Source organism: Rattus norvegicus, chromosome 10 (genome assembly GCF_036323735.1).
Source record: "Rattus norvegicus strain BN/NHsdMcwi chromosome 10, GRCr8, whole genome shotgun sequence".
NCBI classification, from domain to species: Eukaryota; Metazoa; Chordata; class Mammalia; order Rodentia; family Muridae; genus Rattus; species Rattus norvegicus.
The window spans coordinates 38,204,927-38,224,048 of record NC_086028.1 but is presented as its reverse complement, the minus strand read 5'-3'; the positions used below and the strand labels follow the sequence as shown (position 1 = coordinate 38,224,048).

Here is a 19,122-nt window from a genome sequence, read left to right as displayed (position 1 = left end):
TAACTTTTCTCTTACAGTCCCTCTGCTGGGCTAGGGAAGAAGTTGAACCCTTATTAAAAGTAGGTTGCAAAGAATTTCTGCCTGCAGAATCCAGGTTCCTAGCTTTGCCTATTTTACCTTGTATAATCCTGCATTCGAATGCACGTTATATTACATCATACTATCCTACATGAAGATAGGCTACCACAAGGCTAGACACTTGAGATGCTTTTTCTTCTTGTGTTACATCTCTGGAATAGTATTAAGATGTTTGCTAAGAGAATGAAATTATGTTGGGGATTTAGCTCAGCGGTAGAGCGCTTGCCTAGCGAGCGCAAGGCTCTGGGTTCGGTCCCCAGCTCCGAAAAAAAGAAAAAAAAAAAAAAAAGAGAATGAAATTATTCCATTTTGAGTGTATGGCTTTACATTCAAATACCTTCTACTAATGTAAAGGTTTTTAGTTGTGTAAAAAAATTTAAAAAAGGGGGTTGGGGATTTAGCTCAGTGGTAGAGCGCTTGCCTAGGAAGCGCAAGGCCCTGGGTTCGGTCCCCAGCTCCGAAAAAAAAAAAATAAAAAAATAAATAAATAAATAAATAAATAAATAAAAAATAAAAAAAATCAAACTATTACTACTATACAAAAGTAAAAATAAAAGAAAAATGGTCATCATATATCATGTCCCACATGGGGAGCAGAAGACCTTTCAGAACAGCCATGCTCGTTAGTATTTCCTCTACCACCAACAGAAAGAGCGCTCCTCTGGAATTAGCCCAGAGTCTCACCTGTCTTACCACAGCCTTGCACAGAACCTGGCCCAGAAGAACCAATGATCCACCCTCCTTCTACCCAACCTCTCCCCTGAGCCTCAGTCCACTTGGATGTGGAACAGATATTTTAAGTTTATTGTGTCAAAGTTTAAATCCCATTCCCCAGTCCTCTTAGCCTCCCTTCCTCCACACTGCCCCTGTCACGTATACACAGAAAGGCTCCACCCAGGCTTCCTCAACTCAAAAAATAGAAGCAGAATTCCGACAAGGGCTCCGCTCAAATCCCAGTCTCTTTCTTCCACCCCAATCCCAATCCTTCAACACAGACCATTTAAGGGGCTGTAAAAGCAGATTCTTACCACTGTCACCACCAATGTGGTACACTCTCCCAGGCATTGCTATACTCAGAGCTGGTTTCCATAACAACATCCCTGCGGGGTAACAGCTGTGCCTCGGTTAGCTGATTCCTTGCCTAGCAAATCTGAATGCCTTGGTTCCATTCTAAGCATCTCATCAAGCTGGTACAAATGAGCGGAGGCAGGAGAATCGGAAATTCAAGGTCATCGTCAGTGACATGCTATGTCTGAGACAATCTGAGATCCAGCAGGCAAAGGAAGCCAGGTGTGGTAAACCCAGCCCTCAGGAGATGCAGAGGCAGGTAGACATATGTGAGTTCAAGCCTGGTGTGCATAGTGAGTCCCAAGTCAGAGCTGTATAATAAGACCCATCTGAAACAAAAACAAAAAGCAAAACAAAACAAACAAAACACAATGAGGGGCTGGACAGACAACTCAGTGGGTAAGAGCACTGACTGCTCTCCCAGAGTTCCTGGCTTCAATCCCCATTCCCACATGGCAACACGCACTGTCTGTAACTCCAGGTCCAAGGGATGCAATGCTCGCTTCACCAGGTATCAGGTATCCACATGACACACGTGCAGACAAAACACTTATACATATAAAATAATAATAATTTTTTTAAAACGAGGAGGAAGAGAAGCAGGAGAAAAAGTGGAGCAGGGGAAGAAGTGGAAATTTCTGGTTTCTTTAGAGACTCAGTTGTGTCACGGGATGTTTTCCGGAAACTATCTTATGAGAGGACGTTTTGCTGACAACAGACATATTCTGGAAGCTGCCTGGTGAAAAGGCATGTGATGTTTTACTGGAGCTGATGCTCAAGCGAACACGTGATGGTTGGAAAGGGTTTAACTAGAACCCAACAGACAGTGGACAATGCTCTGGTATTGGTTTGCCTTGTCACCCTTTGCTGGTCTTCGCTGGGCTTTGCTGACACTGGTCTTCACTGATGACACTGTAGCGTTGGTTTGCCTTGGTTTCTTCACTCATGATCACTTGTCGTGACTTCATAGAGAGACACGCGGGGTTGGGGATTTAGCTCAGTGGTAGAGCGCTTGCCTAGCAAGCTCAAGGCCCTGGGTTCGGTCCTCAGCTCCGATTAAAAAAAAAAAAAAAAAAAAAGAAAGTGTGCATAGAGAGACACGCACCACAGAACTTCTTGTGAAAGTCTGGTGGCTTCTCTTGCTGCTTTTGCAGACTCAGTCCAGTTGGAGAGCCTCACAGTTTCTTCTGGCTCGAACTGCGGTGGCTGATTTGTGAATGGTGTTTGGAAGTGGGTCGAGCTAATGCTGCTGCTGCGTGTGAACTGAACTGCTGATATCCTCACAATGAAGATCGCAATCGCCCCCAAAGAACTATTTCTAGACAGGTCCACATCTCCCTTTCTCCTGTTATACTTTCCGCTGCCTCTGGTGGGTGGTGGGCTGGAAGGGAGGTTAAAGCATTAAAGAACCCTTACTAAAGTAGGTTTTGAAAAGGCTCAGCCTTCCAGGGGAGAGACTCGGCAGGCACAGATTAGGGCCTAGGAGGACCCTGGATCCAGTCTCCCATGCGTGTGGAGAAAGGACTGTGTTTTCAGCATTGTACCTATGGGGATGGTGTTAAAACATGGAGCAGATCTTTTCCCTGCCCTAACCCCCTGCCACCTCGCAGTGTATAAGCCACAGCCATCCCTCTGCCTCTCCGTTCTCCCTCTGGGTTTGTCTGAGACAGCCCCAGTTGGCCTCCTTGTTTCCTCCAACATCCCAGATATGATTTCATCTTAGCAAGCAAGGCTTATGTGCTTGTAGATAGGCACTAACAAACACAACTGAAGAACTTTAGCTCGTACATGCAATCCCAGTATTCAGGAGACTGAAGCAAGAGGACCGTCTATGTGTTCAAGAACGATCCTGGAGTCCAGAAGGAATTCCAGGATGGCAAGGGCTAAAGAATGAGACCCTCATCTCAAGAAAACCAACAGAATTTTCCTTGATATGTTGTGCTGTTTTGTTTTTCCTTTTGATTATGAAAGTAGCTTTTTTGGCATTTATTTTATTTCATGTGTATGAGTGTTTTTCCTGTATGTATGTTTGTATGTGCAGCATGTGCCTTTGGTGGTCAGAAAAAGGTATCGAATCCCCTGGAACTGATAGTTATCACCTGCCATGTGGGCGTTAGACACCAAAGTCTTCTGGAAGAACAGCCAGTGCTCTTAACCGCTAAACATTCTCTCTGACCTTTACTTTCTTTTAAAAATCATTTGATCTAGATGGACAAGATTAGTTAGTACATAAAGACACTTAACCCCAAGTCTGACAATCTGAGTTTGATCCCTGGGACCATACAGAGGAGAGAACAGACTCCCAAAAGTTTTCCTCTGACTTCCAGATGCACATGGTGGCCCACGCTAGCACTCACGAGGGCACATACACACATTTACAAATAAGTGAAGAAATGTAATAAAAACATTTTGAAATACCACCTGGGGGCGGGACTGGAGAGATGGCTCAGTGGCTAAGAACACTGACTGCTCTTCCAGAGGTCCTGAGTTCAATTCCCAGCAACCACATGATGGCTCTCAACCATCTGTAATGGGATCTGATGCCCTCTTCTGGTGTGTCTGAAGACAGAGAGTGACCTTGTACTCGCATGTATAATATAAACATTAAAAAAAATATCATCTGGGATCTGAGCAAGATGGTACAAGACTTTTTAATCCTGTCTCTAGGGAGACAGAGGAAGGCATGTTTCTGTGAGTTTGAGGCCAGCCTGGTCTACATAGTGAGTTCCAAGATAGCCAGAGCTATGTAAAAAAAACCATGTCTCAAAAAAGTTTAAAAAGTCCTTTGATCCACACATTAACCTTTTGAAATAGGTAGTAACTGTTGTTTTTGGTTTATAAATAAAGAAAATGAGGGATGAGGCCATCATATAACTTTTTCAAAGTCGTATACACCGACAATGAAGCCCATATACAAACCCAGGCTCACTAACAAGCTCTCCCTGAGGTGTCCACCTGACTCACCCCCCACCTCTCCTTCAGAGTCTTTGTTTGGGAGACATCTCAGTGAGCCCTAACAGCATCCTAATTGAAAGCTCCCCACTCTTGGCTCTTCGTATCTCTTCTCCCTACCTTATATATCCCTAGAGTTCATCTGGTGGTATACATACAGACTTTTAAAAATGGCATTCACTTACTTATTTTGCTGGGAGTACTACTTTGTACACGGGGAGGTTAGAGGACCACTTGGGGAAGTTAATTCCCTTCTTCTACCACACTGAGACTGGAGATCAAATTCAGGTCACCAGGCAAAGCAGATTGGCCTCTACCTACTGAGTCATCTTGCTCATCCTACATACAAACTTTACTAAGCTGCACAATTCATTGGGTTTAGCTAACATGGGTGGAACTTTATGACTATAAACACAGTCAGCTCACAATATTTCCTTCACCCCAAAAAGATATTCTGTTCTTACAGTATTATTAGGGCCCCAGATTTAGTAGGCCCTCAGACCTTAGCATAACCGACTCCATGATGGAAGCCCCATTCAGGCTGTAAAACTCAGCACACGGACAGAGCATCATCTGCCAAAAATGAAAGCAAAACTCTGTAGTTCTGAGAAAGTCTCTAAGTGCACTAACCTTGCTTTTAGCTTCCATAGCTGCGCTTCCGGCTAACTGTCCTTGTTAATTGAAGTGTGTCAATCCCGGACGTGGCCAGCTAATAACATTTTCCATTGGCTCACGCCCATGTCCGAGTAGTCTTCTCTGGTAAATACCCCACAACATTTCATTCCATTTCCTTCAGGACCCATATTGTCCCAGTGCCCTGAGTCCTAGACAGTCATTTTATGTCTCCGTGTCTTTGCATATTTTGGACATTTCATGCAAGTGGAACCATATCATAGGTGACTTTTGTGAATGAGTGCTTCCATATTTTTAGCATGGTTCATGTTATACATATTGTGTTTGCTTGTATATGCATATATGAGCACCATGTGAATGCCTGGTGGTCATGAAGACTGGAAAGGGAGAAAAGAAAAACAAAACAAAACCAAAAAATCCACCCAAAGTATTGCCAACCCAAGGTGAGTATTGTAGTTCAGTTGGGAGAGAGCTCACCCAGCATGCATGAGGCCCTGGGTTCAATCTCCTGGTAATGTCGCTAACCCAGCCCTTGGGAAGTAGAGAAGATCAGAACATTCAAAAAAATTACCAGCTCCCTACAAATACCCTGTTCCATTATTATTCAACATCCCAAAGCTACTGTGGTAGTTTGAATAAGAATGGTTCCTGTAGGCTCATAGATTTGAATGCTTGGTCACCAGAGAGTGGCACTATCAGAAGGAAGTGTATCACTAGGGGGTGGGCTTTGAGGTTTCAAATACTCAGGCCAGGCCCAGTGTCTCTCTCTTCTTGATGCTTGTTGATCTGGATGTAGGATTCTCAACTATTTCTCCAGCACCGTGTCTGTCTGTGTAACTCCATGCTTCCCACCATGATGATAATGGACTAAACCTTGGAAACTGTAAGCCAGCCTCAATTATTTTCCTATTTTCCTATATCAGAGTTGCCCTGGTCATGGTGTCCCTTCTTAGCAATAGAGCATTGACTAAGACAGCTACTTTGTAAATGGATAAACACAGAAAAGACTGACCTCCCCTTAGAGGGAGGGATGACCAATTTTTCTTTGAAACAGGGTCTTGTGTAGCCCAGGACTTCCTTGTGAGATCCAAATTGGACCTCTTCCAAGACCTCTTGAATGAGACTCACGGAGGCTGTGATGGATGCAAAAGCAAGAGGAGTTTAGTTCTGACATGCTGGGGTCATCCCACTTCGAGGGGAGACGACCCAGAGCAGACTCTAACAGGAGTTTTATACCTGGCAAACAATTGGGACAGAATTCAAACAATTGGGGCAGAATTTGCACAGTGGTAACTAGGCAGGGTACTCTGCGCATTTGATGGAGGGAATCAACTTTCAGATCGGACTCAGGTCCTGCAGCACAGGTCTGTGTAGGGAAGAGATGTGAAGCATGGGTAAAAGATAGGAAGAGGTGAAGTCTCTCGCTTACTAGTGGGTTTAGACTTTCACAATCCTAGGTGCCTACCACCCACTATCACAGCGAGGGCTCAGAAGCAGCCACCCAGCAGCGGGGCAATTAAGCCCACCAAGCCCACCCCGTCCTCGTAGGTGCCCCAATTGTAGGGTCACAACAACACACAGCTATGAGAAACCAGCCTGGATCTAGACTCCACCCTGCTGGTGCCTAAGGTGAGAGATATGAGCCATCTCTGAGTCTTGGATAGGCTTGGCTCTCTCTCTGGTGGCCTTGTGATGAACAGCACGGGTTCTGAAAGCCTTGGCCAGGCTCCTACCGCCAGTGGCCTAGGCTGGGTCTCCACTGGCTGCTTCCGTAGTGCTGGCTGCTCGCCTTCTTGATTCGAGTCCCACGCAGAGACGTGTACCTGTGGCTTGGCAACAATCTGTTACCTCCTCTGCGGTACTCAGACCCTGTGCTGCCTGATGTGGTTTCCCTCACCTAACTAGCAGGCGTTTCTGCCTTAAAACAGACCACCAAGGGCCACTTAATTGCATCCGGGTTTAGGATCTTGTAGCCCCTTTGGTTACCTTAATCAGGAGGTCCCTGCCACTGCTGGACTAAACTACCTCAAAACATGGAACTCCCCTCTTTGGTTCTTTTCCTAGCAAGTCCAGATGTGCCACATCTTGTGGGAAATCTTTTCCAGGTTCCTAAAGCTAAGAACAGCTTCCATTTTTCTTTTGGAGATGTGTGTGTGTGTGTGTGTGTGTGTGTGTGTGTGTGTGTGTGTGTGTGTGTTAAATTATGTGGCTGTGTGTCTGAGCATGAGTTGGTACATGTAAGTGTAGGTGCCTGTAAAGGTTAGAGATGTTGGATCCCCTAGGAGCTTAAAGTTATAGGCAACTGTAAATGTATAGCCACCCCATATGAGCACCACCACTGAACTCTGATCCTCCATGAGAGCAATGTGCTCTCTTTACCGCTGAAGCCTCTCTCCAGGCGTTCTTTACTGGTCACCTGCCTATCTTCCTTTCCCCATTTTCCTACAGTTTCAGTAAAGGTAAGGAGGCCTCTGTGGGATGGTGACAGTCACTGGGACAAATGACTTCAAATCTCCTCCCAGAAACTTGACTTGGTTGTGTCCATGAACTGAGACCCTTCTCTGGGGCAGCAGCTCCGGATGAGCTGCAAGTTAGAGTGGCATCTGAGTTTTACTGTGGCTTTCTTTCAGGAGATGGTTTCTCAGTCAGCTTCCCAGCCCTTTACCCTGTCCTCCGACCCCTTCCACTGTGAGGGTAGGGACACCACAGCCATCTCTCCAGTGTCTTCCCAAGGCACTTCCCAAGTCTCCAAGGAAAGAAAATATGGCGTGTGTGTCCAGTTCTAAGTCTTCAATACAAATGTTTATTAAAACAAAATTTGCAGGCTGGAGAGATGGCTCGGTGCTTAAGAACACATTCTGTTCTTGCAGAGGACCTGGGTTTCTTTCCCAGAGACCACATGGTAGCTCACAAAAAAATATTAACTCCAGTTAAAGGGAATCTGTCACCCTCCTCTGGTTTCCTCATCTGCACAAACCCCCACATAACCCCCCACCACACACACACACACACACACACACACACACACACACACACAATTTTAAAAAATCTTTTTTAAAGATACACTTTACGCCCTCTAAAATTTGTTTTTGACAAACAAAACCTCAAATGAACGACCTTTAAAATAAATACTTTTGGAGGTTATGGTAGTATTTGTTTCTCTAAAAATGTAGGACTACGTCATTAATGCACTTGGTATTTGGAAGTTTGCAAAGGCTTCTGAGGATAAAGCGTTGTTCTTTTGCTTTTGGTTTGGTTTTGGTTTTGACTTTCAGAGACAGAATCCTGTATAGCCAGGCTAGACTCAAATTCACTAGATAGCCAGAGCTGGCCTTGAACTTCTGATCCCCCTACATCCCCTTCCCAGTGTTGGGAACTAACATACCTGACAGAAGCAGAGTTTTCTCAGAGCGGAACCATCTCCAATGAAGGCTGAAGGAAGTGGGTGGGGCTTAGGATCAGATGGTAAAGTGCTGGCTGTGATGTGAAGACCCCAGGTAGATTCTCCATACCCATGTTTTAAAAGAAAGGTGGGTGTGGTGGAATCACTAGGGATTGATAGCCTCACTACTTGGCAAGTTCCAGGCCAAGAAGAGATAAAAGACTCTGTCTTAAAATACAAAAGGTGGTTGATGCCTAAAGAATGACGTCCGGGGTTGGGGATTTAGCTCAGTGGTAGAGCGCTTGCCTAGGAAGCGCAAGGCCCTGGGTTCGGTCCCCAGCTCCGAAAAAAAGAACCAAAAAAAAAAAAAAAAGAATGACGTCCAAGGGTATCCTCCGGCTTCCACATGTATGTACACATACACACACATACACACATACACACATACATACTCATACACACATATACACATGCACACATACATACACATACATACTTATACACATACCATACACACATACACACACATATATACATACATACACATATACACAGACATACACACATACATATACATACATACACATACACACATACAAAATACACACATACATACACATACACACATACAGAATACACACACATACACACATACATACACATACACACATACAGAATACACACATACGTACACATATATACATACATACACATATATACACACATACATACATACATACACATACATACACATACACACATACATACACATATACATACACATACACACATACATAATACACACACATACACACATACACAATACACACATATACACTACATACACACATATATATACACATACACATACATAATACATACATACACATACACATACACATACCCACATACACACATACATACACACATACATACACATACACACATACACACATACACATACACACACACACACATACACACACACACAAAGGGAAAATAAGGTTGAAGGAAGATATGAAACTGCAGGGCTGTGAAGGCCATAGGCAGTTTGTCAAATGCATATCTAGGAAGTTGGAAGGCGTCTTTCTTCTTTCTCCAAGTAGCCATGCTGGAATTGGGAGGAGGTGAGCAGACCCCACAGCTCCCAGGAAACTTGGGGAGACCTCTTGCAGCTGAACACACATGACCCAGACCAACCTCTGAAGCACCTTGGAGTCTGAGCTGGCGGGCAGCGGGGTCTCCAAACCTTTTGCAAAGGGGATTCATGTGATGCACATTACAGCATTACCACTTCCTAGCGACTTGCCAAACAGGAAGATGTGGCTTGGTTTTTCTCCCAGAAGTCTTTTCAGTGGTAGGCCGCTAGAAGACAAGTCTACTGTTTGTGGATGCCCGGGTCCCCACGGCTAAGGAAACAAAAGCTACTGTGGCATGGTGGAAGGCTTTGGCCTCTTTATTTATTTATTTTTTTACAGTCAATTCCACGTGTAAAAGACCTCATAAAGCGTGTGGCTCTAGCTGTACCCCGAATGAGCTGCTGAGGATGGGGTTGGCTAATCTGGACAGACTTCATTAGAACCTCCACGTGGGAACGTCGCTGGATTTCTTGATTATAATGAGCATGAGTTTATAGAGTCTCCCTGAGACTCGTCTGTGCCTTTGGAACAGCTGTTTACAACACAGAACAGGCAAGGCACAGGCGTGCAACACGTCCTTGCACATGCACCACGGCGAGGTGATCCACAAAGGCTCACAACATACAGAAGAGTGGAAAAAAAATGTTATCTTTATACCCCACACCCTTCCACCAAATTCTCACGTCTAAAGGACACAGAGTTCACTTGACAAAGACATTTGAACGGCACTATTATGGTCAGTTTCTCTCTTAGATACACACTGCAAAAATATTTAACTTTCCATTCTATGAATATCGTATATAAATATCTGTCTGCCTTTGCTATACTTTACACACATTCACTCAGCTGTCTTTATTCACCTACACACAATCCTTATTGAGGCGTTAGACCGCACTGATCTGGCACTTAAAAAATATCAGGTATCGGTTGGTTTTAGTTGGGGGAATAGGGGCCGTCTTTCAGGATGTGCTTGTTAGTAAGGCAAAATTATGCAAATGAGGAAATGTCATGGCGTTTTGGTCTGTTACAAAGCATGAAGGTTAAATCACTAAGGGCAGTTTCATTATGGAAAACTGGTGCTGTTGACAAAGTTCCTGGTTTCTTCTCAGGTCAAGCGGTTACACGTAACTCCTCTGCTCCCTTTAACAGTAGATTCGCATGTCTCAGAATCCAAACATGGCCATCTATACACTTTAGCCTCAGAGTACCATGTCACAAATCAGACTGTCTGGGAATGAAAAGGGTTGGGCCACACCAGATGCTCCCTGATGGAAATCGGAAACCGTTTGCACTTTTGGTCGTTGATATGTGAAAACTAGGGGAGGGGCCTCTGTCCTAACATTAAAAAAACATGGTCTCCAGTTCCACGCCCTGATGGTCCGGAGCCGGCCCCCGTGTGGAGGAACTGTTGCCTCAGAGGAATCCTTCCCTCCACGTCGCGTCCCTGACCAGGCAGCTACAGCACTGGATGGCAGGCCACCAGCTGCTGCAGTTCAAGGGTTCCACATTTGCTTTGGTCATCATCACCTTAGAGCTGGAGAGGCTCATGCCCGACTGCTGTGCTCCTATATCTGATCTGCTAAAGAAAGCACAGGTAGACATCAACTTGGCCCTTCTAGCTGACCCAGGACCCTTCTTGTTCCTTTATGAGTTCCAGAAGATGCTTGGAGCATGATGGCTATGGCAAGCGCTTTCTGGATGTGGCCATGCTGTGCTCCCCAAGATGGCAGACCCTGAACTCATTGGGAAGGCTTTTGGCAGTGAGGAACAAGAATACAGGCAGTCCATTGGCCAAGAGGATCGGGAATGGGCAGAGGACTCAGAAGCCTAATACCGAGGATTATGATGAATAATGTAACAATAAATGAAAGATTACAGACTTTTCATCTACAGGAGTATATGGTGACAGACACAGAGCGGGGGATGTCATGTCAGCAGCCCTCAGGACAGATTAGAATGAGATGGCAGAGTGATGATAGTTATTGAGGTTGGAGGTGGAGTTTCCCAGGTCGGAAGAGTTAATGGTATGAGGCAGGGTAGTTGTACCGAGCTCATAACGTCTCATGTTATCGTGCTGACCCTTGGCTGCCCATTCCTGTGTCTGAGATGACTCTGTTTCAAGGTTACCGCTCTGTGTCGACCCATGTTGGTGCTGAGCAACACGGGGGCACACTTGAGAAGTTTTGGTGACCTTCCTGCACCACCAATTTGCCTTTGCCTGCCAGCCAGCTTCTCTGCCACCACCATCTCAAGGCCTACAAGACCTGTTGGAACCCACCATGCTTGGATGCTGATAAAGTCTTTGGCTTTCTGAGTCTCATGATGAGACTGGGAGAAGGCTCTACAGCAGTGGTTCTCAGCCTTCCTAATGCTGTGACCCTTTACTACAGTTCCTCATGGTATGGTGACACCCCCCTCAAAAAGAAACCATAACTTTTTTTTGTTGCTACGTCATGTCATAACTATAATTCTACTACTGTTATGAATCTAATGTAAATATCTGATAAGTAAGACATCATATATGCAATCCCTGTGAAAGGCTGTGTTGACTGTCCCTGCAAAGGGTTGTGACCCACAAGTTGAGAACCACTGTTCTAGAAGAAGCTCTGGGGAAGTTCTTCAGTCCTCAGAAAAAAAATTAGGAGAGATAAGGACCAGCAGAGGTAAGGTGGCCTGAAGCTGTGACCCTGCCTTTCCTCTCTGTCCCTGGAGGCCAGGAAGCCAGGGAGAAGGCTATATTCTTACTCTTTCCTTCCTCAGCAAGGGCTGGTTCTGCCCCCTCAGAGCTATGTAAGAACTAGTGAACCCTTCTCAGCCCAAAGCACAGGACTGGTCCTCAGGCATTTTGTTTTGTTTTGTTTTGTTTTGTTTTGTTTTGTTTTGTTTTGTTTTGTTTTTTAGACAGGCTGTCACTATGAAAGGCTGGCTCAGAACTATCAGATTCACCTGCTTCTGCAGGCCCAAAGCTGGGATTAAAGGCCAGGGTACCTGGCTCCCTCACAGACCAATTCTTGCTATTCTACCTGCCAGTCCTGGCCAGGTTGTTCCAGTCTTAGACTTGTCCCAAACGTAGGGGCAGCATCCTCTAAAGGACGGAGCCTCTCTGGACCCGAGGCTCCCGGTGTGGTGATTACTTACACCATCTCCTAAGGCCCAGATCGGAGAGTAGCACACTTGCCCTGTGGACTCTGAAGCCCCACAGTTGCCTCATCCAGAGGACTTCATGCTAAGATGCTCCTGTGACACGTATGGAGGGGATATAAAGGCTGGGGTGGCTGAGTATGTTGAGCCCAGCTTGCCCTGGCTGTCATACTGCCAGGAGGAGGAGGAGGAGACTTGCAGGGAAGAAGCTGCCTCTCTGAAGCTATGCTACTGTCATTCTCAAAGCTGTGGAGCCCAGCTGTCCAAGATGCCAGCTGGAGCTGTGTCAGTCTCCAAGTTAGGGACTTGAATGACTAGTTAGAGCTGGTCCGTGAAGCTCTGTCACTGCGAACGGTTCTTTTATGAATGTGCTAAGCCATGAGGGGGTTGGGTATAGTCTGTTGCCAGATGCTCACTGTGGTTAGGAACCAGACAGGCCACATTGTGAGGCCAGGGTATCATTTTATATTTTCTTTGATTTTGCTTATGGGAGCTCCCCTCTCCTGTTTATTTATTTGTGTGTGTATAGACGTGGGGGTCAGAGGTCAGTTTGTGGAAGTTCTCTCCTTCTATTACATGGGTCTCAAGGATCAGACTCAGGTTGGTGTGCTTAGCAGCAAGCTCCTTTACCTAATGAGCCATTTCGCCAGCCCTTGCTTTTTTTTTTTTTTTTTTTTTTTTTTTTTTTGTTCTTTTTTTTCCGGAGCTGGGGACCGAACCCAGGGCCTTGCGCTTCCTAGGTAAGCGCTCTACCACTGAGCTAAATCCCCAGCTCCCAGCCCTTGCTTTTTTATTTTTACTGTTATTATTTTCCGAGCACAAGTATTGCAGCCCAGGCTGACCTCAAACCTAAAATCTTCCTGCTTCAGCCTTTGGAGTACTGGGGCCAAGGGCTCATGGCATTACACCCGGCAGTTGGGGGTTTCTGTAAAAACGCCTCGGATGCTTCTCAGTGCTGTTGGAGATCTACTTCCCACTAATGGAACCCTGTGCATCTCTCACTAGTCATGTATTCCTGGAACCCTATTGCTCGGATCTTCTACAATAACCATCTACCAGGTAGGTAGGTCCTGGAGGGATAAGAGTAGGGGAGTAGGAACCTGGCATTCAGACATTTCTCGTTACCTAAAGCAAGCAGGCAAGGTAGACTTGCTGACTGGCATCCTGTGTTCCATCCAGAGGACAACATACAGGAGTGGACACTGTGTGGATGGATTGCACCAGGGTGGGTACCCTGTGGCATTGGGTGCTGCTACACAGCACATCAACCTGTGGTCCAGGTGGCTCTAGCTGTAACCTGTCCCCAGGCTGATGTTATTCTCAAGCAGAGGGCAGTCCCGAGAGCCCCATACAAGTAAGGACATGGCCTGTTGCTTTGTATATCTACAAAGGGAATAACTCTTCGTTTTTTTGGTTTTTTTTTTTTCATTTTGTTTTGTTTTGTTTTTGTTTTCGAGACAGACTTTCCCTATGTAGTCCTGGCTGTCCTGGAACTAGCTCTGTAGATGAGGCTGACCTCACACTCAAAGCGATCCCTCTGCCTCTGCCTACCGAGTACTGGAATTAAAGGCATGTGCCACTACCACCTGGCTACCATGAAGTGATTCTTCTAGGGCAGCTCCCACTCCTACTGCCAACACACCACTGTGCACTGTTAGAGACCAAGACTGTGAGGGGCAGGGGTCTCTTCTCCGTGCCTTAGTTTTCAATCACTGACAGCCCTCACTCCAACCTACAAATGGGAGTGCCTATAGTTGGTAATGCAAACACAGTCCACTTTCCTTCTGTCTCAACCTGGGAAGATCAGGGACCAGTGAAGGACTGGGGCCACAAGAAATGGAGGTGTGAGTCAACCCAGAGGTGGCTTGATCTTTCCAACCACCAGAACTCCCAGGCTTCCACCTCCGCAAAGCCACCGCAGGGCCACTCGCGGCCCACACCGTCACACCTTATTTTAACAATGAGCACATTTCCACTCTTCTCCCGTGATCCTGCTGGGATGCCAAGCTTAAGCTCAGGAATTAAGGACACAGATAACTAAGGTTCAAATCCCAGCTCTTCCCATTACTTCCTGTGTTGCCTTAGGTAATTATGAAACCTCTCTGGGTCTCTCCCGTAAAATGGGGGCAGTAATAGTTCGGACGGTGAGGCTGATATAGCTGTTAGAGCATGTTATTACAGGAGCTGAGAACACATAGTGAGCTGTCTCAAGCCAACCTTCCTTAATAACGCTGTAAACTCCCTGGGGGTAGTCGCTTTACCCCAGTCTTGGACCTTATAACTCAAGAGCCACAGACTGCAGTTTCTCTTTCCCGTGATTGCTCCAGCCCACAAGCATTCAAGCACAAGTGAATGCAGCAGGATTCACTGGGAAAATGGCTTTCAGGTCTGCCTCCACAAAGGCCACAGCGGAAGTAGGCTGCTTACTGACACAGCTACAGGATATTAATAGGCTCAAGAAACTCGAAAGCAGAAAAGCCACTGCCCAAAAATGACACCATTAAAAAAACTCAAAATAAATGCAAAATTTAATGAAAACAAATGAGTACAAAGTGGATGGAAAGGAACAGAAACAAGTCCGTGGATGGAGGCGTAAACGGATCGACAGCTGGAGTGGTTTTAGACATGCATGGGAACGTAACAGACAAGCAAGCTGGCTTTCCTGGGCCTCTTACCCAGGGGAGTCCACACAAACGTACAAACACACAAACATATGCAGGGTCAGTCTGCACAGTCACAGGGTGCCATAATTCACGCCACCCAGCACAAGGGAGAATACACATCCTGGTTGGCCTGGGATATATCTGCTTGATGGCTGTTGACTTGTTTTCTTAGTGCTGGGGAGAGAACCTGGTCCCCAATCACGCTAAATACATTTGCTAGCCATGAGTCACATGTCCGGCATTTTTTTTTTTTTTTAAATTTTGACATGGGGTTTTGTTAAGTGACTTACTATGGCCTTGAACTTCTGGTTCTCCTGCCTCAGCCTCCTCAGTGCCTAAGTAGCTGACAGGATCATCAACATCAAAAGTACGGGTTTAGACCGTAACTTACATGGTGATTCTACCACAAAACAAAATGACTGAAGGAAGACACATAACGGTAAATGTCAATGGGGTCCAATGGCAGTCCTCCTGAAGCCAACAGATGACTGGAGAAACAGGCGTAAATCCCAGCTGCGCATGGGGTCACATCCCTCAAGGGGCAAGCCTCATGTTTGTCTTGCATGACAAAGATTAATTTAACCTCAGCTAAATAAAGATAACAAAATTCCACACAGGGGTAGAGCTTGCCACACTGAGGGATCCATGGAGGGAACTTAGATCCTAGAAAATTCCAGTCAGGTTTCCCCGGGATGCGGGCAAGCTTTAGGCCAAAGGTGGGCACTGAGCATAGCAGCCTTCCAATACGCCCATGTTTGGTGAGCTGCAGGGGATGGTGGTAGAATTTGCTGGCTTCGGAGTTCTCTGCATGGACCATGAGCCTGCAACTCTGTCTTTTATGCAGCCAGAATCCAGCCTGGTCATGGGGAATTTTTCCTCAGAGCATCAACAGATCTTATTCCCCTGCTGTGAGTCACCTCTCACAGGTGCCATCGGCCTTTGGGGAGTTGTGCCTCAGGGAACTCACAACCACCTTCCCCTCCAGCTCACTCTGAATGAACCACCATATCAGAAGGACAGGAAGGAGTCAGACTGGTCCTGGGGGAAGTGAAACAGGCCTGGCAGAAAGGGGAAAATGGTGGTGGAGAGGGAGACGAGGGTCAAAAATTGAATGCAGCACGGACCAGTGTGGCCCCCTCTTGTTCCAGAATGAAGTGTATCTTCTCAGGGAGCCCAGAGCCCAGGCTGGAGCTGGGCCAACACTAAGGACGCTAGTCTTTAACCCCAGTTTCGACTCTGAGGCTTGCCAGAAAAAAATGGCTGCTAGTACTTTTCCTGTTCTCACTTTGTTTTAGCCCAAGCTGGCCTCTGCCTCACTGTGTAATTGAGGCCGGCCTCTGGCTTCCTATCTCCTAAGCGCTGGCACTACAGGACTGCACCATCACACCTGGCAGCCATTTTCTTAAAAGTGTCCACCTGGGAAGTATAGCTGGAGGGGACAGTCTTAGTCTCTACTATTTTGTCTTTCTTCTCTCTTTCCTTCTCTCTCAGATTGTCCTAATGCTTCAGACACCTTTATTTCCCTGCCCTGTGACAGCCAGGAAAGAAGTAACAATGACCTTAACGAACAGCCTTCTCCCCTGAGCACACTGCTGGGTGTAGGTGGCTGTTTGGAGTCAAACACTGAACACACATGCAATTGGTCCCTGTCACAGGCAGCACCTCTAGGGTCTGGGGCTGTTGTTCCATTTACATTCACCGTAAAAACGCCGGGCGTGGTCTCGTTCGGGGTCCACTTCTGTCCATAAAGAAGTCCCAAACACTGGCAGAATAGGAACTTTATTCCCCACCTCTCCCTGTGTACTAGAGGGGTGCTCTCAATGTAAGAAGGTTTAGAGATCTCTTTAGTTTAAAAAACAAAAATCAGGGAAATCTGTGTTACTTATGAAAATAACAGGAGAGATAGGTTATTATTTGTCTTTAGGACTGGTGCCAAAATGAAAATTTAGAACTGTTGAAAAGTTATTAAAATTAAGCTCTAGGTTAGAAAAATTAAAACAAAGAGGAACCAGGCAAATTCTGCAGCATGTATCTACCAGACCGCAGGCCAGGCCTAGGGCACCACATGAGTCGCCGGCTTGACGAAGAGTAATGAGGCCTAGCATCACTGGCTGGGGCCATCACCAGAGCGGCACATAGCTGCTCCGTCAAGGAATAGTGACACTGTAAATGGAAGACCAGCCACCGACTCTGGAAAAAATAAACCTTGTCAGTTTTGAATTCCAGCATTCATGGCTTTGACGCATTTGCATAGAGAAGGGTAGCTGGTCAGGCCCAGGCAGCCTGAGGCCATCAGGGAGGGACAAGGCAAGGCTGTAAACACTGGAGTCTGTACGGGCTCCCAGTCCATCCTCACACCATGTTATGGGAGAAGGGTCACAAGGTGTAACTCAAGCAGTTTAACCCATGAAAGCCTAAAGTCCGCTCTTGACATGTAAGTCTGTGCGTGCTTTAACTGAAAAATAAAAATAAAACAGAACAGAACAAAACAAAGACACATTAAAAGACACGCAGACCAAATCGAACAGAAGCAAAAAGACAGCACTGGGCACTGGGAAAGAGCAGTCAGTTTGGCATTTGTGACGAGCAAAGCAGGGAACTCGCTTCAGTTTGTGGCGTCCCGGGCTGAGGGTCAAAATCTGATTGGGAAGTAATTTCGCAAAAAATTGATTAAAATTTAAAGAATATGAGTATAAACCAACCAAAGCCGTTTAACTAAATGGCCGCGAAAGCATCCACTCCCCAAATGCATGCCTGGCCCACCCTATCCCAGTGAGCCAGTGCAAGAGGAAGTGAGCCCTAAACCCTGAAACCCCAACTCTAGCGCCTTAGGTACAGATGCCTGGGAACCAGCATGTGCTACCCACCACACCTACCTGGTCCTGGGGCTTCTCTCAGTTTCTCATTTGGGGATACTGACTGCCAACCTCTACTTCCCCAAGATAGCCTGAACCAAGCTGGCAGGGAGTGGGGCAAAGTCATTGGAGTGTACAGACTTGGTCCTCTGTTCCCCCAAGAAAGAGGGGCATCTCTGAACTGCCAGCTTAAAGCCCACAATAGTTGCACCTCAACCTCCAAACTCATCGAACCAAGCGTTGAGCATGGGACCAACCGTAAAACTTTCCTGACTGACAGGAGTTGGGCCTGGGGTCCTTCCTAGGATCAGGTGAGCTGCCAGGCATCCAGATGGGCAAGATTACAAAAAGGGGGAACTCTTGTCCCAAAGCAGCCAGCAAACCTTGGGAACCCCCATGTACATCTAGTCCTGAGTGCTTTGTCTGCCCCAGTGGGAGGTTTGAGAGAGAGAGAGAGAGAGAGAGAGAGAGAGAGAGAGAGAGAGAGAGATCGTGTCTATGCTTGTGCATCAGGGAATTCCACCTAAAAGTGAGGCAGGACATGAGAGAATTCGTGCACGAAGATGTATCTCAGGCCACAGCTGACAAGCCACTGTGTGGTTCTGACCACTAGAGTCCACTGCCCCCAAGAATGGAAGGCCTGGGTACATGCCTCCTTAAACAATACAGGGGAAACAGGAGCCCAGGGTGAGAATGGATGGGCCTGCTTATTTTACGGGTTGGCAAGAAAACAGTGAGAGCAATGCAGGCCAAGGCCCAGGGAAACTGAGGTTCATAGGAACACCAGGGTATGATGTGGCCTGAGTTTCTGAATGAAGGAAATGGGAGGCCGAGAGCCGCTGGAGTCAGGTACCAGACTCCAGATAAGGACATGGGAAAGTGCTGCGCAGAACGCCAACATGGCTGCAGATGTGGGTAAATGGTAGAGACCCTAGCTGGCATGTGCGAGGCCCGGCTCAAGCCCCAGAACCACAAAAATAAAAAATAAATAGCTTTAAAAAAAAGGCAAAGAAAAGAAGGAGGCAGCCGGGGTGAGTTGGAGTAAGCAAAGAAAATACTAAGGTAGCCTGACTAGGAGTCCTTCTGTCTGTCTGTCTGTCTGGTGAGCCGACATACCCAGGAAGAGCCTCCTTCCTTGCCATCTGCCACTCTCTACAAGAATTGTTCCAGCTCCTACAAGAGGGGCAGCCCTGCTCCCTGACACAGCCCCA

At 46.5% G+C, this 19,122-nt stretch overlaps 1 protein-coding gene across 13 annotated transcripts in view; it reads right to left on the bottom strand.

The window, feature by feature from the left end:
• Positions 1 to 9,546: 9,546 nt before the first annotated feature.
• The window catches only part of Septin8 (septin 8), a 29,049-nt gene continuing 19,473 nt past the window's right edge, over positions 9,547 to 19,122 (bottom strand). For 4 of the 13 annotated variants that reach the window (XM_006246268.3, NM_001414347.1, XM_063268979.1 and 1 more), the window contains exon 10: positions 9,547 to 10,831. In XM_006246268.3, the coding sequence (XP_006246330.1) occupies positions 10,666 to 10,831 (166 nt within the window). In that variant the 3' untranslated portion in view covers positions 9,547 to 10,665. Of the gene's footprint in view, positions 10,832 to 14,903; positions 17,696 to 19,122 lie in introns of those variants that run through there. The other 9 variants (XM_063268976.1, XM_017597254.3, XM_063268980.1 and 6 more) reach the window with 5 other exon arrangements.